This window comes from Amblyomma americanum, chromosome 4 (genome assembly GCF_052857255.1).
Source record: "Amblyomma americanum isolate KBUSLIRL-KWMA chromosome 4, ASM5285725v1, whole genome shotgun sequence".
In the NCBI taxonomy this organism is placed as follows: Eukaryota; Metazoa; Arthropoda; class Arachnida; order Ixodida; family Ixodidae; genus Amblyomma; species Amblyomma americanum.
In genome coordinates, this window is record NC_135500.1 from 177,650,730 (window position 1) to 177,674,790 (window position 24,061).

At 45.3% G+C, this 24,061-nt stretch overlaps 1 protein-coding gene across 1 annotated transcript in view; it reads right to left on the bottom strand.

Annotated features, from left to right (window-relative positions):
- LOC144128754 (cell adhesion molecule Dscam1-like) overlaps positions 1-17,937 on the bottom strand; it is a 188,500-nt gene extending 170,563 nt beyond the window's left edge. The window contains exons 1-2 of the mRNA XM_077662411.1: positions 17,809-17,937; positions 11,688-11,908 (exon numbers count right to left, since the gene is read on the bottom strand). Of these exons, the coding sequence (XP_077518537.1) occupies positions 11,688-11,721 (34 nt within the window). The 5' untranslated portion in view covers positions 11,722-11,908; positions 17,809-17,937. The remainder of the gene's footprint in view (positions 1-11,687; positions 11,909-17,808) is intronic.
- Positions 17,938-24,061: the final 6,124 nt, after the last annotated feature.

Consider the following 24,061-nt stretch of genomic DNA (forward strand, 5'->3'; position numbering starts at 1 on the left):
GTCGCTCAGCACACGGGCGTTTTTGTATTTCGCCTCGCTCAGAATACTGCCGCTGCAGCCGGGATCGAACCAGCGACTTTGGAATCAGCAGCCGAACGCCACTGAAAAACCACTGCGGGTCACAGGAAAGCCTAACGATACCAACTTTTCCTAGTGTAAATTCATAATTTTCCATATTCCTGGTCTGCCACGGGCAAATCTGTTCATTTTGTAGCTGGTCTGGTATAGAGGACCGCCATTAGCGAACTAGTTACACCAGTAAAGGAGCGAGGTCACCTCTACTTGTCAAACTGGCAGTGACATATATGCAGTCACTTATAGCCGTGACATATATGCGAGGCTTAAGAGAGCAGTGATTGCGTTTCTTACGGCGGAACATTATCGCCGAGACTATAGAAAGAAGAAGTGCCAGCTATAGTGGCATTTGTGTGGCACTCGAGTGATAAAAGGTCTCTACAGTAAGCGAAGAAACTGCAGTCAGCAAGGCAACGTGAATAGCAAAGTCTGCAAGTGCTGACTCGACTCCAATGCATGCTGCTGACCGTGCTTCTATCCTTGCCGACACGAAGATCCGCTGGGCATCACGGGCGAGAGCTGCCACAATCCGATTTCGGTGTCCTCACATAAATCCCTATGTACTCCTGGTATTTATTGCAGCCAGCACTGAAGTCAAGACTTCTTACCACTGTGCCGTAAAATGATGCCACTATGAAAATTGTGTAATAAGGTTTATTGAGCAATAGTGAACCGCACTAGTCCTGCTTGGTGCGGTGCGTGCGCAGTAACTAAAAAAAAAAAAGAATGGAAGTCGTTCTTTGTGAAAATGCTCACCGGGCCTGGCGCACGAAATATTCTGCGAACGGCAAAAGACGGGTAATCCCCCCCCCCCCCTCCCCCCCAACCTCATTCCAACTTTCGACTGATGTTCTCTTGTCCGTATCGGTCAATCGTTTCTTATGCTCCCTAAAAAAAAGAAAATAATGTAAAAAGTATTTTGCGTGTTGCCACTATTTGGACCCGTGTGCGAATTATGTTTGCGTCATGTTGTGTTAATTGTGTTTGCGCAAAGCAGTGCCCTTGAACTAAACCAACACACATTCCAATCTTGTCATACACGGCGACAGAAGCGAATATTTGCGAACGTGGGTTGGTCAGTGTCCGTTCTTTGGGCTTCGGGACGCCTCGCATACTTGTCAAAACTTCCCTGGTTGCAGAGTTAGATGTTGCTCCCGGCTGGGCGACTATCATAGAACCACCAGCGTTGCGAATGTCACGTAAGATGAGACGTTTTCTCTTCAACTCTGCTAAATAAATTACGGTGCGGCTTCTGCGGCTGCCACTATAACACGCGATACACGTATAGCATAGAGTATATAGTAGCCGATACACGTTTGAGGCTCAATTCTCGTCTTTAGGCCACAAATAAAAAGCCTTTCTCGGTCCGCTGTCTTCATCGCTTTCTCCTGAACTCTTATTACAAAAGTATTCGGCAATCGCAGCGGCTTCTAGCCTTCCATCTGCCTCTTTCTTTTGCCTTCACAGTAAGTTCGATCTCTTTCGTGCAACGGCATCCTGGAGTCGGGAACAAGATATCTGCTCTTTGCGGCCACTGTGCTGAACACGACGCCAAGCCTCTTTATCAGTCGCCTCGCACTTCCTTAATAACGCATGACATATGCGCACGCTCATCCGGAAGCGTTTTTGCCCACTCCGCGTTTCGCCGAGCATGAAAGGGGAGACCCGGCTGGTGCGCAACAACCCTGTCAGAAGCGCTGTCCCAGCGGGGAATCGTGATTGATGCCGGCTCGGCCGCCCGACGCTCGCTCGGCGGTGGCCGCCAGTCGTTTGTCTGCACGACGTTTATAGGCGCTGCTGCAGCCGCCGCTGTTGTCTTCATAAATCGTGCTCTGCTGCCGTAAGTGATTCGCGCCCGGCGGTTGTGTGTTGGACCTCGGCTGCCTCCACGTATTCCCAGTTTTGCGCCATGTTTGGATGTCTTCGAGCTAGTGGCAGCAATCAAACGTGTAAGCAACGCATGAGTGCCAATTCGCAAAGAAAGAGTCTGCGCAGACTTTTTTTTTGTTTTCAGGCTTGTATCCATTCAGTTCCGAAATGCAGGCCTTAGTGAAATGCCTAAGAGCGTCGCAATGATTCAAAGAAGGAAGGAAGGAAGGAAGGCCTCAGACGTTGCTGGCACCTACCCACTTCGGGGGAGTGGCCAAGACACAGGCGGTTAATTGCTGGATACAGGAAAGTTTTGACGGGAAAAAGGAGTGGTAATACTATGTAGTCTGATAGATTGGAAGAGGGAAGGAAAGGAGTCCTGTTAACTTAGAGATCGCGGACGGGACAATGGCTTCAGTGCGTAATAGTATACAATGCCTGTAGTGCTTCAATGCCGTACTGACTGAGAGCGGGAAAAAAAGAATTAGAATGAGAGTCACTGCGTTTCTTGAAGAAAATTTTGCAATGATTCATGGCAGGAAATATGAACCTTGTTTTTTTCTACAGTGACTGCTGTGCACAAAATAGCACTAAATGTTACAAGACTGTGGTTGTATACTTGGAGGTGGCGAGTTAGGAGTAAACACGTTGGCAGTTAATGCCATTGCAAGACATTTCTAACATAATTTGAAAAAAAAACACCTCCAGTTTTATTGGTATCGTCTTTTTATCTGGTGAAAAACAAGTATTCCCTAGTGGCTCCATAATGAATAACAAAAGCTATAACAAGGGACTTCTGAGGTCTGCATAAGAAGCTTCCATACACAGCTTTTTCACTTGTATTACGCCAAAGGCTAAACAATTTCTTCCAATCACATGCGTGGACGTTAATGAAGGAGAGCTTTGTTTCGATATCGAGTGGCTCATAGGCTCCTTCAAACTGCTCCCCTGACGCTTGGCTAGCGAAAATACATTAAATTCTTTTCACCATCATCTGATTGTATTGCCCTTGCGATTAAGCTTTATTTATTCTGGGTCGTTGTACTAGAGCTCATACCTTGCGAGCAGTAAGAGGAGCTATAGAGATGCACGAAATCAAGAGCGAAGAGGGCCATAAGTAAATCGAGTGTCTCTGTATGACACTAACAAACAGTTACGCTAAAAGCCTGCATAAGCTTACTTATATTTAAGTTTTCTCTTACTTGAGAAGTTACGTCTTGATTTTCAAATAAGCGCAGCTTCTTTGTACACGAACTTGATTGTAGCGTCAGTGGATGGCGGCTCAGTTTGAAATCGCTACCTACTTAAGACCAACATTTTCTCGCTACTGCTCACAGCTACGCTAAATTAGGGTGTTTGTGAAAAATAAAGAAGTCCGCAAGAGGTTGTTGGTGCCTTCGTATTGGCCTTAACACTGTACATCGGACGGCATAATAACGAATGTAACGCAACGCGTGTGTAGTTCACGGGGACGTGCATGCTCGCAATGATTTCTTCTCGTTATTAGTGGGAAGGAGAGCTGTAATATGGAGGACGAGGCGGAGTATGTTGTTTAGTACGAACGTGTTCAGTGGTACGGTTCTGAACTTGTTAAAATCAAAACAATGTTCTCTGAAATGTGAAAGGCTGTAGACTTCTTACAACCCTTCACTTCAATCTCTTTCAAAACATAGCGTGTCCTAAGAAAGCAGTGACAAGATAGCATCTTTCGCTGTTTGTGCAACGAGACAGACGTATACAGCTAAAAAATGAACACTGTAAGCTTGCATAACGCTGTTCCAACATTGACCACTAGGCACCCGGTCGGTGGCAGCTGTGATTTTTTGAGAACCCGCATTTACAGCGTAAGAGCGAGATGGCATACCTGCGGTTTTCTGATGCAACCACATAATCTTCAGGTGTGTTCTTGGGCTAGTTGGTTGACATTTATCATTCCTAGAAAGGCAGCGCTGGCACACAACGGACAATGATAAGAAGTGTGCAGAAGTGCGAACGAACAAGGAAGTGCGAAGGTCACCTAACAACTTTATTTTCGAAGACAACCGAATGGGACCTTTCATACTGTGACATAAAATTCACAAATAAAATAAGGCAGAGACACGCATACGCAAGGATATACAGGCACGAAACGAGGCAAAACCTATGGATTCGCCACCTCCCTATTCGTTACCCACCCAAAAAGAGACCGATAAAAAAAAACAGAAAAAATGAGAGAGCGGAGATAAAGCGAAAAAAAAATATTAAGACACTATTCGTGATAAAACATTTAGCTCGAACGATGTGAATGGAAGCCAACAAGCAACACAGCTTAAAAGTAACCGTGATAAAAGCAATAGAAAACTCCTAAAAAGTGACTGGGATCGCTTTTATCGCAGTCGTTTGTTAGCCGTGGTTGTTTGAGGGTTTTTATTTTATTTTATTGTTACACATTGTTTCATTTTCACTGGTTCAGCTGGGTTGGTTTATGGCTTTCATTCACATTGTTCTGGCTACACGTTTTATAGCAAATCATTTTTGTTGCTTTGTTTCGTTTATTCCTCCCGCCCCCTCGTTTTTTTTTCTTTTTGGACCTGTTACTTTTTGGGTGGCGCCGCCGCGGTGGCTCAGTGGTTATGGCGCTCGGCTGCTGAGAAGAAAAATGCGGCTTCGATCCCGGCCGCGGCGGTCGAATTTCGATGGAGGTGAAATTCTAGACGTGTACTCTACGATGTCAGGGCACGTTAAAGAACCCCAGGTGCTCAAAATTTCCGGAGCCCTTCACTACGGCGTCCCTCATAGCCTGAGTCACTTTGGGACGTTAAACCCCATTAGATAGATAGATAGATAGATAGATAGATAGATAGATAGATAGATAGATAGATAGATAGATAGATAGATAGATAGATAGATAGATAGATAGATAGATAGATAGATAGATAGATAGATAGATAGATAGATAGATAGATAGATAGATAGATAGATAGATAGATAGATAGATAGATAGATAGATAGATAGATAGATAGATAGATAGATAGATAGATAGATAGATAGATAGATAGATAGATAGATAGATAGATAGATAGATAGATAGATAGATAGATAGATAGATAGATAGATAGATAGATAGATAGATAGATAGATAGATAGATAGATAGATAGATAGATAGATAGATAGATAGATAGATAGATAGATAGATAGATAGATAAAGAGGAGGAGGGAAAGGCAGGGATGTTAACCAGAAAGGGGTTTCGGTTGGCTACCCTGCACTGGGGAAGAAGGATTAGGGGACTAAAAGGAGAAAGAGAGAAGAGAAAAAAGACATAACACACACACGCACGCACAACGCTGTCACAATTTGTCACTCAATCCAGCCGCTCTCAAGTAGGCAAAGAGTGCCTTGTATCCCTTGAGGGCAGTCGACTGCTGTGGCCACGGACCCATTAAACCCCATTAAACCAAAACCAAACTTTATGGGTGGCCAACGAATAGGAAGGTGGCGACTCCTATGGTTTTGCCTCGTTTCGTCACTGTGTATCCTTGCGAATGCCTGTAACTGCCTTATTGTACTTGGTAATTTTATTCACAGTATGAAAGTGACGGTTCGGTTGTCTTCGATAATAAAGTTGTTAGTTCGGCGCAGTTGTGTCCACTTCTTCCTCCTCGACCATTCTTCGCCAGCGTTGGCTTTCTAAGGATAATCTTCGAAACGCGATAGCCCAAGACCGGCTTCGCTGAAAGGAAATTCCGGCGATCCTTGCGTTTCGCCCGCGGCAGGCATGGTCTGTACCTTTACGTGCACCTACTGCGTGCTTTTCGCGTTTCATACGGATCAGTTCCCACCGTTTAGGATCGGGGATCAGTGTGAAGCTCGTCGCCAGGCTACCGCAAAACCCATCGCATGCCGGCGAACATGCTTCGGGCAGCTGTGCTATGGCGAACCAAAGCCGGTCAAATATACATAGCGGCCGCGTTGTCATGGCAACAGCAGAGGGGATAGTGGGACGAGGCGGAAATAGGGGGGGGGGGTTGTAACAGGGGGTATCCGGATATAGAGACGACGGTGATGTGATTGCGCAATGAACTGGGGGAAAAGTGGAGAGCCGGCTCGCGTAAGATGAGCTCGGAGGGCGGTGGTGCTATTCATGGGTGCGCCATTTCCAAACTCCAGCCGATCTCCACCCTTCATCGCTGCGCCCTCTCCTTGCTTCGACCGTCCTTCTCAGCTCCGGGTCCAGTTGCGTGGCCGGTCATCAAAGAAGGCGAAGCAGCGGGCCGCTGACGAACGTGCCGACCCCGTCGCGAGTTTATCTTTGCTGTTTCGGTTTTGTGCCATGTTGCGAGGGCGGCTCGCCGGCGTACCTTATTCGCTCTTCTTTTGGTTTGCGCCCGCGTCGCTTCCTGACAGGATCAGCGCGAGAGCAATTGTTTACTCCGGCGCTGCGATGTGGAAAGGCACTCTTTTCTGGCCAGAAGGACTCGCATGACGCGCCTGCCTTTGTCTCTAGTTTGCGCAGCTCGCGCCGTGCATAATGAGGGCGCGCGAGTGCAGCTTTCTTCTGGGATGAAGCTTGAAACAGGACGCATTTGCATCACCATAGCGGCTGCCCGTCGCATTGTTCCTTCGACCGTTATTTACTAAAGAGCACCAGTCAGGTCACTGAATTCCGAAAGCGTAGTAAGGCGAGGATTGAGCGGGAAGTTTTATTACATGAATAAAATAAAAAGAAAGCTTGAAATGGCTGCAAAACAGTTCTTTTTGTGCAAAACCTTCGAGGTAGCACTAGCAACAGTGAAAGACAAAAACCTGAGGGCGAAAGTAATGTGAATATCTAGGAAGGTGCTTACTGTGCGCCTTAATAAGCGCACAGTGCCCCCCTCTGTCGGTGCTGGGGTCGCTGCCCTTAAAGAAATCCTAGATATGAGAGGAGGGGTGGATAATGTTCAGTCCCGAGCGTAGCAACGTCAAAATAGCTCCTTTTCGCCCTTTCAAGTTAGTTTCGTTTTGTTAGTTCCTAGAAAAATATCGTTAAATCTTGTTTGCATACGCCGTTTCGTTCTATTCAAATTACGAAAAAAAAATGTTCGCCTTCCCCGGATCACAAGACAAATAGTGCAACTGCCGCGTCGTGTCGCAAGATTAAGTAGATTCAAACATCGTGCTGAGCCTGGAAAATCTGAATTGTTCAAGGAAGCCAAGGAGAGACTTCGGATTAAAAGCAAGAGCGCAAAAGATTTATGATACATTGTAAGCTTGAGCAGTCTGCAGCCTCCGTAAGTTTTGAAAGCCCGTACTGCCCTGCAACGCGACTTCGAAGGAGATGCCCAACTGAGACGCTCTATATAAGGCGGCTGCATTCAATACTTACCTTCAATCGGAGTTTACTACAGGCAATCTCGAAATTTCTTCCTTCACTTGTAATTTACAGTGTTGATTTTCTAATAAAGGCCTTCTTATTCTTGTCTTAGTTTTGGATACCAGAAAGAATTGTGGACCCAATTAAATACCCAACTCAATTCAAGCACGATGGGTTGTTTGGACTAGCAGATACCTCCCCGACATACTTCGTAAATTTCTCTACACAAACAGAGTTACTTCGTCACTGTGGAAATATGGAGGGACAAAGCATTTCGCTCCGCCCGCACTCCCACTCTGCGGATGCAGCGTTTCCGCTCGCTAACCGCGGAGGAGTTCGTGCTCGAGGGAACAAAGGGAAGGACGACAAAGCTTGAACTCTCACAATGCTATTTATTACACTTGCAATTAATACACAGAGCGGGACAGCTAGCTACAAAACATCAACGAGGCATTCCTCGGAAATAGAAAGCTACGCAAGAAGGACTTCCGACTTACCGGCTGGGGCAGGGGCGCAACTTCCGAACGTCTTTTCTTGTTATACATGAATGATCTACAGCTTCATGTACAAACAACCTCTTGTACAGCCGCCGACAGACTTGTCTAGAGCGCTCGAACTCCGTGCCGTCTGCGCTCCGCAGCGCTCACGGTGACGTCTAGCGGCAGCGCCTGGTTAGAGATCGAGCTTCTTTGAGTGTCGTCTGAGCATCACACATGCGCTATCTCGAACCAGGCGCTGCCGTTAGACGTCACCGTGAGCGCTGCGGAGCGCAGACGGCACTGAGTTCGAGCGCTCTAGACAGGTCTGTCGACGACTGTACGCTGATGATTGCGTGCTTTACCATACAATTAAATCACCTCTGGATCATGACCTTCTTAAGAAGAATTTTCCAAACTTCTGCGAGTGTTGAAATACAAAATAAATGAGAATTAAATCTCCAAAACTGCATTCATGTCATTCTCCAGGGCCCAGGCTCACATATAATTATTTGTTCGCATATTCGTTCAAACGCAATTACTTTTGGAATACAGATACCTAGTATTTAAAGGGCAACTGCCGCACTTTTTGAGAATTGGCGATATTCAAGGATTCAAATTTGCGCAGGCTGTATGTAGGTAAAGCATGCCAAGTTTTTTAACGCTAGCATTTAGAATAGTGACATAGTCGAAGATTGAATTTTGCGCTTCTCCCCAAGGCAACTAAGCAGTATGGAGAAGTTTAGTGTGACATCACGAAGATAAGATTTCAAATTACCTCTGCCGTTAGCCACGCCCTGCCGTCCTGCCGTGCCTCGTTGGATGCTACCAAACAACGCTCGGCGTGCTTATCAGCAAGTTTCACACATTCTACCTCTTTAAGCTCATCGATTTCTAAAACCTATGCAGTTTCTCTTTATGATATGTCATGGTCTAAACACATCGATCTGATTTCTAACATTGCCCTCCAAAGTCTCGGACACTTGCGCCTCACTTTCCACGTTGCTCCATTAAATACCAAATTACTTAAATGCAAAATACTTATCCACCCTATCCTATCATACATGTGCGTCGTTTGGATTCTCGATAAGCTTGTGGACGTAAACAAATTGAAATCCGTTAGAAACTGTCCGTTTTATATTTCATCGAGATGAGAAAGATTTTCCGCCGTCTTCTCGTCTTTCTTAACTGGCACTGACTCCACTTTCCTCATGTCGTCGCGCTGAATGTTGAAAGTTCTTGTCCAAGTTAATTAACACTCTGCGATAACTATGTAAAATTTTCAAAAGAATCATTAAGTAGCTACCACAGACAATACATTTCACCTTGCAGTCCTCGTACTGTCTCGTTCAAATGCAGCTTTTTCGCGCACCATAGCTATATAGAACCACCTTCGTGGCTCTACTCGTGCCGTACATTAGAAATAATGTTTAGATGGCGAGTCGTAGGCAAGATGTTTTTATTGCGCCTTTTCGTGTGACTCTAAAGCATCTCGTATGCTGGTGATTGCTGCCATATGTGTTTGCCTTTTTATCTGCTGCCATGGGGGTGCCTTGTTGCATCGCCTCGTAACAGCATGCAAAGGCTTAGGCGCACCTGATTGGTGTTTAGCGCAAAATCTAGGTAGACTCCGTGCTTATTATCGCATGCAAGAGGAGCAACTACTGAAGCTATCGTAGCGTCCTCTGGCATCGTTAAGAAGTGTAAGTGGCGTTTTAAAATCTGCCCATATTTACCCCAAAAAGGTACCAGTACGCTAAAAGTGTCTGAAGCTAGTCACCGAGGACTTAGAGCAGTGACCCTCTTGCCTTGTATATGATTGTAGCACGATAGGTTTAGGTGGGTTTTCGAAAGCGATGATCGGGACTATTTGAGAAAAAAAAGATAAGATACAAGTACTAGATTTCTGTGTAGCACCTAACTGAAGCCAAATAGCAGTAGAAATAAAGGCCCATGGCAGTCATTTGAAAGTAAAATAAATGTAACGTTCGACGGTTTTGTGAAAAGGCTGTATCCCCGACACTTCGTATCTTCAGGAAATGAGCCAGCGGCTGGACGCGCTCTGCTAACACTAAATATGACTTGTATGCACGTCAGTTTGATAACGCTATGACTGAATGACACACAAGGAAGTATTGCCTTTGAGGCTCGTGTAGAAGTCATCGGAGAAGAGAAATAACGTTTGTCTGCCGCATTGTTTGCTCGCAAGGACTCTTATTTCGTATTTTGTCCTGTGCAGATTATTAAACATTCCTTGCTTTTCTTCAATGAAAAAAGACATATTGTTTACTCAAGCATAATTAAAACGCTCATGGTTGTACGAGTACATGCTATTTAACTATTTTATTTTTTTCTTTAAAAACCTGTTAGTTAACATAATTTCTGAGGCCCATTGAAGTGTTAAGCCATAATTTCTGAGGCCCATTGAAGTGTTAAGCCGTGACCGTTTAGTTTTCAGATGTACAAAACACTATAACCTTCTCAAAAATGACTCTGAAGAACAGAGAAAGATAGACATATTTTTCTGGATAATGGTTTATGTTGGATTTAACGTCCCAAAGCGACTCAGGCTATGAGGGACGCCGTAGTGAAGGGCTCCGGAAATTTCGACCACCTGGTGTTCTTTTACGTGCACTGACATCGCACAGCACACGGGCCTCTAGAATTTCGCCTCCATGGAAATTCGACCGCTGCGGCCGGGATCGAAACCGCGTATTTCGGGCCGGCAGCCGAGCGCCATAACCACTCAGCCACCGCGGCGGTTTTTCTGGATAACAAACTAAACTTGAAACACATATGTGAAAGTCCTGGAAAAGCTTCGTAGTCTCGAAGGCGCTTTCTTAGGCTTACTCAGACAAGGCGTCCGGTAAAATTTGTGCACGGTGCGGAAAGTTGAAGACGTCTTTTTCTTTTCAAAACAATATTTTGGATCATTTTTTTCGGCAAGCGAATTTTTTCCGGTAAAATTTGTGCACGGTGCGGAAAGTTGAAGACGCCTTTTTCTTTTCAAAACAATATTTTGGATCATTTTTTTCGGGAAGCGAATTTTTTCCAGTTACCAATCTCTCAAAAAAGTTTCTTGAATTGAGGGTAAGCCCCGTGTCTTCGTTACGACAGGCGGTTATTACCTAAACCTTGTATTGGTAGGGGTCTGCTCAGTGACACAAAAATGAATTGCAGTTGACTTGTTCTTCGCTGCAGCTAAAAAAGAAAGAGAGAGAGAGAGAGATGGGGGAAAACGGGGAGGGGAAACAAGCGGTCTCGCGGAGCGAGCAAACGCTCCGATTCCGCGCGCCGGAGAGCCACGTTTCATCATTCGCCAATCAATAGACGCTCCGAAATGCCAATGAACCGGACCCGCTCTATCTCGACAGCCATGCATCAGTGTCAGCGGCAGGCGACGGTGTTCTGTTCGGGCCCGGGCTTTTCGCAACTTCCTTTCATAGCACAGCCGTTGTTCGCCTGCTTCCTTATACTGGGATGCCGACAAAAGGCAGAGTGAAAAGATGCCTTTCCGGACAAGAAGGAAGTAGAGAAAAATAAGAGCTGTTCAAGTTGCCACAAGGTCTCATGTGGCCGTCCTCGAGTTTCTTCGGGCTATAGCGATAGAGAAAAAAAAAAGAAGAGAAAGTGAGATGCCCGTACACAGATTCCTTAGGCCTGAAACCAATCGCCGGGGAAGGCTTCAAAAGAAAAAAAGAGGAGACAGTCTCACGAAAATGAGGCCCGTGTCTGCCAGCAGCTTCATTATGCCGTGTTGCGTGGTCGCATCATTAGTACAAGCCGAGCGAGGCGAAATCAATGAATGGATCGAGCCGCGCTCGTCACGAACCTCGCCTAAGTCCGCGCGGCCCCGCGGATGAGGAGACGTCCGGTCGGGAAAGGGAAGTCGGGGAGGAAGTGGGAGAGAGCATTCCCGAAAGACAGCTCACCGGCGAGAGAGAGCAGGCTTGGGGTGAAGACCATGACGCGTGTCTTGTGTCCGTTGGGGCGCTCGCCGGCTTGTCAGTCACATCCATAGGCACAAAAATCCAGTGTTTTCCGTCGTGGCTGCTTGTGCTGTGACGGCAACTCCGATTGCTTCTGCGGTTGCCGTAGTCGGTGCGGACGTTTCTGCTTTTTTCAAGCGCGCCTGGTACCCAGCGTAGAAGCTCTGCGCACGCAAGCACACAAAAAAAGGGCTAATACATATGTCGTCGCTCATCTTCTGTACTTGTTATTTTTACACAAAGGTCAAAATTTTAGCGCATTAACTGTTAAGCAGCCAATAATTTTCATCAGAGCCGCCTCGGTGGCTCAGTGGTTATGGCGCTCGGCTGCTGACAAGAAAGACGCGGGTTCGATCCCACTGTGGCGGTCGCATTTCGATGGAGGCGAAATGCTGGAAACCCGTGTACTGTGCGATGTCAGTGCAATTTAAGAACCTGAGGTGGTCGAAATTTCCGGAGCTCTTTGCTACGGCGTCCCTCATAGCCTGAGTCAGTTTGGGACGTTAAACGGCTATAAATATTAAGCCAATAATTCCTGCTCGCTCTGTTGCTCCGTGACAACTAAATCTGTGTGCTGAATATATTCGAACGATGAATGTATAAAAATTTCACATTTTCCTATTTAATTTTCTTTGCGGTACACATCTCAGAATTGTATAATGCAGCAGTACAATTCTGTAGGCTTAATTTTGTTTCCCATTAGCTAGGCTTTAAATCTGCATTGTTTAGTTTTTGAAAGCGTGCCAGAAGCGCCTATTATAATCGCATTACAATTTTCAAAAGAACCATGTCGTTCTTGTATATGCCCAAAAAAGGGACTGTAAAGCAGTCATGGTAAGTGTTAGCCTTGTTAGTTCAAGTCTATCGGTATCGTTATCAGTGACATTTACATAATCCATTATTGCTAGTAGATGTAATGCATTGCGTTTTTTTTTCAAGAGCGTCATGCCTTGCACTCTCGCAAAATATTCTCCAATATTCCTTTTTAGTCAAAATTTTGCCTAATTTCTCTGCGCCTCGTTCAAAATTTATTTTTTCTTTTATATGCGCCCTCCATTGTGTAAAAGAAAGCCGAACGAATGGTATGGCATGGGGAATTTACAGGTCCAAAGCTGCACAGGGTCTATGCGTGGCCGCATTGGACGTCTCTGAATTAATATCGACCAGTTGGGGTTCTTTAACGTGCACTGACATCCCAAAGCCAACGGGCGTCTTATGCAAGCAGCAAAGCAGGAGCAGTGGGCTTCGTACCACGCATGGACTGACGTGAACCTGTGGTGGGACGTTCCAGATAGCAATAGGGCTGGCTCATTGGAAGGTGAAAAGGCGGCTGCGGAAGCAAGCGGCTTTTCAGCGAGTGCCGAGGGCTGTCGTTTAAGAGGAGGCCGCTGCAGCTTCGTGGTGGAAGTCATTAATTCGGGCCTCAAAGCGTCAAGTTCTTATTGGCGTTATACAATCTTCCTCCATTAGAGCTGCACGCCAGCGTCATCCACGGCAACGTGATCGTTGATGCCAAGGGCAACACTTGAGTAGATTAATGAATGCGCGCGTAAGCTTTAGACGAATAAGTTTTTTCGTATTTTTTACCACTCTTTATTAGCTCGTTCGTATTAAGCCTTGCGGCTCCTCGTGAGTCGTGCAAGGACGGATATTTATAAAAGCCGTATTTCTTCTGAACATTTGTGATTTCAGGAAATCTGAGTTTGTTGAGCGTCGTCTGTCGAGATAACTGCGCTGCAATGTCATTAGAAAAGTAGAAAATTGCTGAGTGTTTCCGTCTCTGCAGTTATCCGGAGAAAACGACATTATATTCTCGGATGTAGTACTCACTGCGGATGAAATGCATACCGGTGCAATTATCCGCCTACTTATGGGGGGTCTATTTTTTATACCTCCTGCCCATTGCTTGCTCAATCAGTGCTACTTTCTCAACTGGAGCTTGCGTTTACCATGTGTTCTGAATTTTGCTCCCCGGAACATTAAAGTGAGCGCCGGCAGCCTTATTTTAAAGTTTCCTCAGCGGTGTTTCGAATGACAGGAAGCGCAAGGTAACATCGCCTTGCATAAGCAGTAAATCCCAACCACAGCACCCTTCTGTTCGCATTCTGAACAAGTTACCACACTTATCCCTAAGATCTATTGAAAGAATAGACAAAGGAGGATGCTGCGCCTTTATTAGCATTTTAAAGAACAACCGCAATACAAACAAACAACCCTTGCTTTATGAACACAAGGAATGAACTGGAAAGCCAAAATGCAGTTATGACTCAGAAATAAGGCTTGTTAAGCCTAATTTTTACCAACCGTACCTGCTGTGAGTGGCGTGCTACTGAGAAGGGCTCCGAAATAATTTCGACCTATTGGGGTTTTTTACCGTGCCCTTAAATGGGGGTACACGAGCGCCTTCGCATTTCGCCTCGGTCGAAATATGGCCGCCCCGAGTGAAACTGAACCTCGGGCCGTTTTCTATAAGGTGTCCATTTTCTATTGTTCATTTGGCGTCCACTTGGTTGGTACTCTGCCATTTGTCATTCAGATATGCCGGCGGTTTTCAAGCGTCCGTGGCTAGCGACACGGCCATTGGGTGGCTGCTGACCGGACCTTACCATTGGCTGCATATCGCAGCCAATGGCAGCCAGTGGTAGTGTCCAGTCGGCTTCTGCTGACAGAGGGCTGCGATGAACCTCACCATTAGTTGCGTATTGCATCCAATTTCAGCCAGTGGTAAGGTCCGGTCGTCAGCCACCCAATGGTAGGGTCGCTAGCCACGGACGCTTGAAAGCTGCGAGTATATCTGAATGACCAATGGCACAGGACCAAGTGGACGCGAAATGGACAATAGAAAAGGGACAGCTTAGAGAATACGGCCGCTGCTACCTCGTGTGCAAAAGCTGAACACCGTACTTCCGAAACCATCGCAGTGGGTTATTATAGATGTGATAAATATAGAGAACGGGCGGAAAAAAAATATTGGCGAAGCACCGTGTTCTCGTTTTTGGGACAAGCGGAAAAGGTTCTTTACACTGGCGCTGGAATGCCTTGCTCGTAGTCGCTGGCCCCAGTAAAAGAAATTAATGCTCCGTACGCTCACGTGTGCTGTGATAGTCATTAATCTGCCCGTACCGGGAAGCCGGTCCACGACGCAGTTGTTGACTTGGGCCCCGTCACGCACCATGGAAGTAGCAGGGCGCTAACTTGCGCTGATTGCATTTCTGCTTCCACGCTTCCCCGCGTACATGGCATTCACGTTAGGTCATCGCTGCGGTTTCCCGGCCTTTCCCGCGATTTGTAGGAAGCTTCTGTCGCGCGCCTCTGCGGTTTCCGCTTGATATCAATTAAGGTAATTACGAACCACTGGCGTTGCCGCTGTTACCTTTTAACCAAATTGACTTTGGGCATTCGGGTGGCATGCTTCGCCTTACTCTTTCAAAAGACTGAACACGTGCTCAACAGACCGCGAAAACGCCCGTGTATTGGTGAGGCGAGAACATGGTTTTGTAAGAATTGTGCTGAAGTTTGCGACTTTTTTAATTGATATATGCAAGTGGATAGGAAAACGCGAGAGGAAATGGCTACATAAGCCACGAATGGCGTTTGTCATGTGGTGAAAATGGGACCGACAGGCATAATTTGTCAAGACAAAAATATTGAGAGAAGGAAGAGTGGCACTTTTTTTTTTGGTGATCAGATTTAAGGTCATCACGTAATGATCCACGTCAGTACATTACATTTCCTTTGGAATCATCGCTTCTTTGCCATGTGTCAACGCTTTAGCATTTGTTACATTTGAACTCACACGATTTGTGGGAAGGGTTGAATTTACTGTAGCACTCTGTTCCGTTCTTACACTTCACTTGAATCTGCCTCCATTTCTGCATGCCAGCCTTCTCCCATCAAACTGCCTTCTTGGATTTTGCACGCACGCATGCAAGCACGCAGGCACGCACTCGCTCCCTCGCTCACTCACTCACTCATTATAACTCAATCACTTACGCATTATAACTCTCATTCATTCTCACCCACTCACTCATTTATTGTACCTTACTCGCCATTCACTCATTCATTATTCCTCCCTCACTATTCACTTAATCATTATAACTCACTCCATCATTATAACTCACTCACCACTCACTCATTCATCCATTATCACTCACGCATTATAACTCACTCATTCATTCTACCTTACTCACCACTCAGTCATTCTACCTTACTCGCCAATGAGTTATTTTCACTCACTCACTCACTCACTCACTCACTCACTCACTCACTCACTCACTCACTCACTCACTCACTCACTCACTCACTCACTCACTCACTCACTCACTCACTCACTCACTCACTCACTCACTCACTCACTCACTCACTCACTCACTCACTCACTCACTCACTCACTCACTCACTCACTCACTCAGAGTCATTCATTCTACCTGACTGACCACTAACTCGTTCATTCTCACTCACTTACTCTCATTCATTCACTCGCTCATTCACTCTCTACACCGATGGCTGTACTAGCTTTTTTTTGTTCACCACTTGATATGCAAGGAACACCTTTGGCCGCACTATGAACGGCCGCCGGAGTTTTAGGTGCGCTGATTCACGAGCCTCCGCATGTTTTAGGGCGCGGCGACACACTAATTTGTATTCAAACTCACGATTCGGGGCACTGGTTCCGAAGATTATGTGGTCACAGAAAACCTTTGAATTTTTCTATTTCCTGGGCAACTGCGCATTTTTTGAGCAAGGTAACTCTGTGGGGCTGCTCTGATATATGAGGACTGCTGGTAAAATTGCTGTGTTACCTTAGAGGGCGATAATTATCGGCTTACACTTTAGGCGCTGTTATCTCTATTGAAGCTTACCTGCTTTACAATCGAGTCGATTCTAAGCCAATGCCTGCACACCGTTCTGTTTACAACCTATTAATGCCGATCAACAAGTTGTATGCACGTCAAGAGTGCTCGACGCAAAGTACCCTTCAGTTTCTACATAAGAGGTATTCTTACTACCAGATCGCTTTCTGGCTAAAATTTGAGTTTAAACCACCTTTTAACAAAATTACACTCTTAATTACGTGTGATTTAGTTATAATAAATGCTATTGAAGCAATGTATCACTACGGCTCCGCTGAAAAAAGACCGGAAACAGTTTGATGGTATGAGAAAATTGGCGGAAAATAAGGAACCAGCTGGAAACGAGCCACGAAGTTGAAGATTTCTGTTCACCTCAAAATTTTTCGCAAAAGCGCCTCAGTTTTCTAATCGTTCGACGGCTTCACATTAACGCAAAAGTTTGGGCTGCCAGCATGCACTCGTGATTGAAAGTTTGCAGACATCATGAAGGAACAGTTCCAGAGGATAAAAGCGCGGTACTTGTGATCACTTGTTAGTGCCATGCATGCACGCCCTGGAATCGCTTGATTAGAGTTACTGCATGCCATGAATGGAGTCAGCAATATCTGAAGTGTTCTTTGAAGATGAAAAAGGTAAATAAACAGATGATTAACGCAACTGACATGAGTAACGATGGCCACATGAGTAGAGAGATAATTTTTTTAAAAAGAGAAAAAGACTAATGGATCAGAAACTGGTTTCGACAGTCTACTCAAGATTTCAGTGCGTGCAAATGATACGAACAGAATACACAGGAGTACAGGAGTAAGGGAAGAAAGAGAGAAGTGGAAAGGAATGGGGGGGGGGGGGAACTACAACGAAATCGGACTACGTGAAGCTCTTAGAAGGACATGCAAGAGGAAAAAACGAGTTGTACGATGACTTGGTATTAGTTTAACAATCAGTCGAGTCTCTACATTAAGATAATTTTTTAATTGTCTTGATAAACCCACTGTGCGCGCTCGCTACTCCTCACATCGTATATGCCTAACAAACCACAGCTCGACGTTGACATGATCAGAAAGCCTTAGTCGCGGCGAATACCGCTAGCATGCAGACTACTTGGGAATCGGTAGACGCTTCCACGGCACGCTCGAAGCGTCGGCTGGCACGCGTCACAAAAGCGCCTCTGAGTGAACCGATGTGCCTCGAAAGGCGCGCCGACAACTCACGAGTTGTGCGGTGGGGGCGACTTGGTCGGCGCCGCGGCGCGGATGAACAGCTCGAAGGCGCGACGCGTGTCCGCTGCGTCTCTTCACACCTGTCTTGGTGAGAGCGCACCGACTACGAAGGCGCATTCTGCTCGACCTCGTGGTTCGGGCCCGGGACTCGTTCTCGCCGGCTTGAGCGCTGGCGGCAACAGGCCGTGGCTCCATCTGCCGACCCGCGCGGGAGGTACTTTCCTGTAGCGGCCGTCTCCCGAAAAATGTGCCGGCGATTTTATTATGTGCGTGAAGGCATGTGTTTTTGCTCCCGCGTGGGCGTGCATATTTGTGAATTGATGAAAGACGTGCAAGTAATTACGCTACTTATACCCTGAGAACCTCTGTAGCAGGACCCGCAGCGCTGGCCAGTGGGCTTAACGTTCGGCTACTGATCCCAGCGGTACCTAATCCCAGCCGCGACGCCCGCATTTTGATGGAGGCGGAAAGGAAATTAGCTGGCGTGCTGTGCAGTGTGAACATAAGTTTAAATGCTAAATTTATCCGAAGCCCTTCACCACGGCGTCCCTCACAGCCTATCTATCTCTTCAGGGTGTTACTCTGTACGTTCCACATACCACCATTAGCAAACTCTGTGGCAGGATAACACTTAATATTGCGATGTTTTCTATTGTGTGTTCTAGTAGCCAAATTGCAATTCTTGGATATGTATGAACCTACATTCCTTCAGTGTTTTCATTGTCGGGACATTAGTTTCATTATCGATGCTCATTTGAACACCTAAGCAAGCCGACGCGTTGGCTTCATGCTTATGGTGTTAGGCTGCTGACCCCAAAGACGCGGGCTCTGTCCCGGCCATGGCGCTCACGTTTGAATAGAGGCGAAATGCTAGAGGCCCGTGGATTCTGTGTGGTGTCAATGCAGGTTAAAAAACTCCAGGTGGTCGAAATTAACCGGAGCCCTCCACTACGGTGCCCTTCATAGCCCTAGCCGCATTGGTACGTTAAACACCGTAAGCTATGAACACCTAGGCAAATTGTGATCATTTTTGAAAGAGAAGCAAACTAGAGCGCTAGTCAGTAATGCATATCTAGCATGATCACATTATCGGACTACACAGAGCAAACATTTCCAACGTACTTTAGACGTCGAGCTCAGGCCGATTTTGTAGTAATTTTACTCACGGTATAAAAGGTAAAGATTGTTGTTTTGGACGCGTAGAATGGAATACCTTGCGGATAAAATTTTCTTTTCAAGAAGGCAGGGCTTAAAGTCAGAGGTGTCACAGACCCCCGCCCTACTATCGACAAGGAATCTAGGCCACTCGTGTAATAACGTACAGAATGCATGAATACGAAGCACGCAAATATTTTTTTCTGCTTGTCAGGGGTGATCGGGACGTTTCTTGTCTGTCGCTTCGAAAATTTCGCTGTGATTTTTAGTAATAATCATTAACGTGTTTTCTGAAACTATATGCGATGAAAAAAAAAAATCTCCTACACAAAGACTGGAATAAAAAGGGAAACTGGTGTCCTCACACCCCGACTCAGTCCAGAGCTGGGCACTGAGCTCCAAGGCTACGCAACAGCAAAACGCAACAATGACCACACTGGCAGAACGTGGGGATCGCTTCATTAAAGTCTGTCATAAATTGAGCAGAAAACGACCTTTAAAGTCTGATTTCTCGCTTTTGTATAAAACGATGTGTAAAACAGGCCACGAACCGCTTTCTCTCTTTCTTTGTTGCCCCCCCCCCCCCCTTTTTCGATGGGGCCAGACATCAAGCACTATAGTAGGAGGTTAGCTGAGTCAAGGGAACCCGTGCGTACATCTAGTTGTAAACAACATGAGCTCAATCCTTAACACTAGTCAGCATATGTTTGGCAGCCCACTCAATAGAAAATGCGCTTTTTCGCTCTTACATGGTGGTAACCTAATGAAGCGCACTGACAAGATATGTGTTGAAAGTATGTTAAGTTTACGATGTCATCTGCTTCGCACATCGTTCTATATGCAGATCAAGTCCAGTTTTCGTGGACATCACTTTTTTATTGTGATGGATCTGTAGAATATTGCAAGATACTGTTATTAATATATTGAAGGGAATAGTGTAACCTTACGACGCGTAGCAAAATCTTGCTTTTAGAGTTGATCTTGCGTTTGCACCGAGCAGCGAAACTGACAGATAAAACTGATGGGTTACGTTTTTGACAATAAATGCAAGAAAACTATATGAGTTCCGAGGAGGCATCTGTAGATATATGGATTGCTGTGATGCAGTCTTATAATATGCGAAAATTTGGATTCATAATCATTTTCCCGTTGAAAAAAAATGCGCTTATCGAGAACTTCTGGGTATTATTCTGGCGTTCTAAAAACATTAGTCAAATATTATGCTATGTTTGCGCAAGCATGCTTCAGAATACGTTGCACAAACAGCATGCCCGCATCCGTAGCGTGTTGCACGATGTGTGTCCAACGAATGTTCAGACGGCTGCATTTAAGTAAAGCAGGAGTTTGCATTTTTTTTACTGTGAACAAAAGCCACCAGACTGTCTACAACACAGAAGAATCACGCTTAATATGAACTTTATTCTGAACTAGTTCTGTTAGGTTGAATGCAACAAAAAGAGAATAAACGGCTTCACAGATTTTCTTTTTTATCTCATTTCTTTCGTTGGGTGTATTGAGTAGTAAGTAGGATACTGTTTGTTTCTGAATGTTGTTTACTGAATAATTCGTTCTCTCTCATTTGATCGTTTTTTTTATTAACCGAACGTCCCCGTCACTCTTATATTGTATACTCACAAAGAGAGCCTTAAGTATGTGTTTAAGAAATAAAGAAACTGAATAAATAGTTTCTGCTATCAGCACACATGAAAGCGGACTCTGCCTTTCGGCCGCTAATCATAAATCTCAGGAAGTCGACAGTCGCCATAACATCACCAAAACTTGTCTCGAAATGCGCCCAGAGGATGCAGTTGTGGCATTTGCGCAGTTATTTTTCCCGCGTTCATAGCGCGCCTTGCGCATGTACACAGTGCTTTTGAAGGTGTGAAATAAAATGCTACATTTTTGTAGATTTCTTGAACAACATTCATATCGGCCAACACCGTCGCACACCGTTTCGCACAATTTTCTGCCTGGCCGACTCACTATCTAGTATGTCGTCGGAGACACTTTTCATTGAGGCGATGGTTGTAAAATTATATTTAAACATTTAGCACTCAATACATGAATTTACACCCAACGAAGCGATCAATGTTCATATTTCATTACAGATGTTTCTGTGCAGTTCAATTTTCCCCCGACAGGTGATTTGAATAACTAAGGATTCACGCGTGATAAAGCTAGATGATGACTTCGTGGCATATTTCAAGAACTGTGTCAGTGCCAATTTGCTTTGATAAATCTGATGCAGGTCTTAATACGCACGTACTCACCTGGTTATGCCTGCAAAATGGTCACATGCCTTTGTAACGCGAGCGCACAGAAGTACCGAACAAGCTGTTGTTTGAGCCACGGTTACGACGAAGGAAAATAAAGGGATTTAGCGTATGCCTGGTACCACAAAGATACCACTTTAACTGCACTAAAACGACACTACTTTTTAGAGACGACGAAGTCTCTTGGTTCGCAACACTTTAAATTAAAGCACGGAAGGGCACCGCTTTGTAACAAAACTCAATGGCTCCTACAAAATGCAAGGGGCGTATAAGTTACAGGTAGACAGCGAGCACGACGCTAAATCAGACACTATGTTACTAAGGAGATTATGTGCATGTTGGAAAAGTTGCGTCGTCTTGCTAGCGAGGAAATTTGTGCGCATTATGCTGATTTTCATGCCTCACACGGAGGAAACATTTAGGGACCACACAGAAGATTAGCACACAATGGGAATTACACAGTGTGTGCTGCTGATGGAGTTTAGTAAGTGCCCAGTGTAGTACTGAATTGAATGGACGTCAATTACTCATTCGTACATGTGTCAGTCGTTGGTTTTTAAAAGCACTGTAGTTTCTGTGCTCGTAAATTAAAGAAAACCAGCTAAAAGTTCCTTCAGCGCACTACTTTACAGTGCGTGTCAGGGCCAGTTTCTTTATCTTCATCTCTTCTGAAAATTTCTCTCATTTCTTATTAACGCAAGCAGATATATTTTGTAACTTCTTCCCTTAGTCTAATCCAATTAGCGGGTAACGCGAAGGCGGAGTAGATTCCAGTTAGGAAGCAATTACTCATTAGCATCGACCTCAGCGCAGGCAAACAGCTACAAAGGAAAGTTATACAACTTTCTCAGAAGCACCGGAGTTGAAGAACTCGTCCTGGTCTATGGCTCGAACCCAGAACTATTGCCTGTTTGGAGCAGTCGTTCTACTAGCTAAGCAAAGTGGCCAGCACATGGCACAACGAGGCCGGAATGATCCTCAACTCGAGACATGATCAAAACGGTTACACTCTGCCATGTGTTAGCCATCGAGGTAGCGTAAAGTTTGCGGACATTTTTCTTTTATATGCTAAATTCCAGTTACGTTGGGCACAAAACACGCACTAAAGTGAACATGAAACTATAACTTTATGATTTTTTTCTACCTAACAGATATAGGATTCAACTAACTTTCCTCACGGCAAGCCATCGTAGCTAAGCGTACACGGTGCAGTCTGTATTTCAACATTCCGCTTCAATTCTAATTTTAGCCTTGCATCTGAATATCTGCGAATGCAATCGAGGATCTCGGGAAGCAAGCAGTTTTTTGCCTGCAACCGCTCAGTTCTGAGGTATACCGTGCAGCGGTTGCTGTGGTTTCTGCACAAAGATTTCCGACTGAAACAAGTTACCAAACTCGGGTGAACGTGGGATGCCGCCTCAGGCACATGGGATGAACTTTCCGTTCGAGCAAGTAACAGCTGTGTGACGGTGTGCGCGACCCGACAACCGAAACTTTCAAAGTTTTCTTTCCGCACAGTGAGTTTCCACGGTTGGGAGAATATCAGGAGCACCTGCGTGCTTTCTTGAAGAAAAAAGAAAAACAGTGAGGAAAAAAAGAATAAGGAATGTTACTCACAAACTTAAGGCTTAAGATATGCGGTTCCGAAACTTTTTCTTTTGCCAGTCCTGCCATAATGCAGCCAGCGTGGGCTGCTACTCCAAGTACAGATAACGCAAAAGCCGGTGAAAAAGTAATCGGCATTGTACGTGACTTCCTTATTTGAAGCAAATGAACAATTTAACAGAATACGTATACGATGCGCTTCTAGTTGAACACTAAACATGTTAAAACTCATTAATGCTAAAAAAACGCCTGGATAAGCTCAAGATTTAAACAGGTCGCTCGCCGAACCCCGCCGGCTGAGCTTTGGCCGGCTTGTTCGGCATTACAGCTCCCATCCATTTATTATTATTTACTATGAAGACAAAAGAATGCTTCTTAGTGCGCCAGATAGTGAATTGATTTTTTCATTAAAAGCAATTGCTAATATATATTTCATTACCAGAGTCGTAAAAACCGTGTGAAGACAGCTTTAAATTGAAATGACACTGATGTCAAGTACTAAACCTACGTTAAATGTTTCAAGTGCGACTTAAAAGTTTTCTTTAGTTAATAAATTCTAGCGTTTGCGGCGCTTGCCGATGAAAAAAAATCCTTTGGCAGATAGAATCATACTTTGAAGAAGCAATCCAGTTTGAGCAGGGCACAACAGCTGGCGGCGATCTGTTCTGCAAGGTGCCGTTCAAGCAGCTGGAAGCAATGCTTTTATGAGAGCCCCGTACAGGTCGTCAGCGAAACAAAGACTAAGGCACAGAGAAAAAGGACAATTGGCCTGAGATTGCTACCGTTCTGTATCGGAAGACAAACTAAAGCACATGTCGTCGATACAAGAGGAACTTCGTGCCCGATAGCCCAGAGTGAAAGAACAACGCATTGACGCTTCGTTGGAACCACATGACCACGCAGCCACAAAGCTAACTCGGTGCGTGTCCTTTTCTTCATGTTGAAAGGAGATGGGTTTGGGCCAAGGACTGTCTTTGGTTGAGGTGTCTTCTATGACCTTTATCTGAGGTTTTCTACTTGCGAAACGTTCGAACGTCTTATTCAGGGCCGTGAGAAGCTCCGAAACAGCCTTCACTAAGGCTATATCTCTCCCCTCCCCCTCCCCCTATTTTTTGTTCCGTGCACATCTATACGCTTCTTTCGTTATCTGGTCTTCTTATGTATTTTGAGATGGGCCCGAGGATTTCAATATGATATTCGGTGTGTCGGCG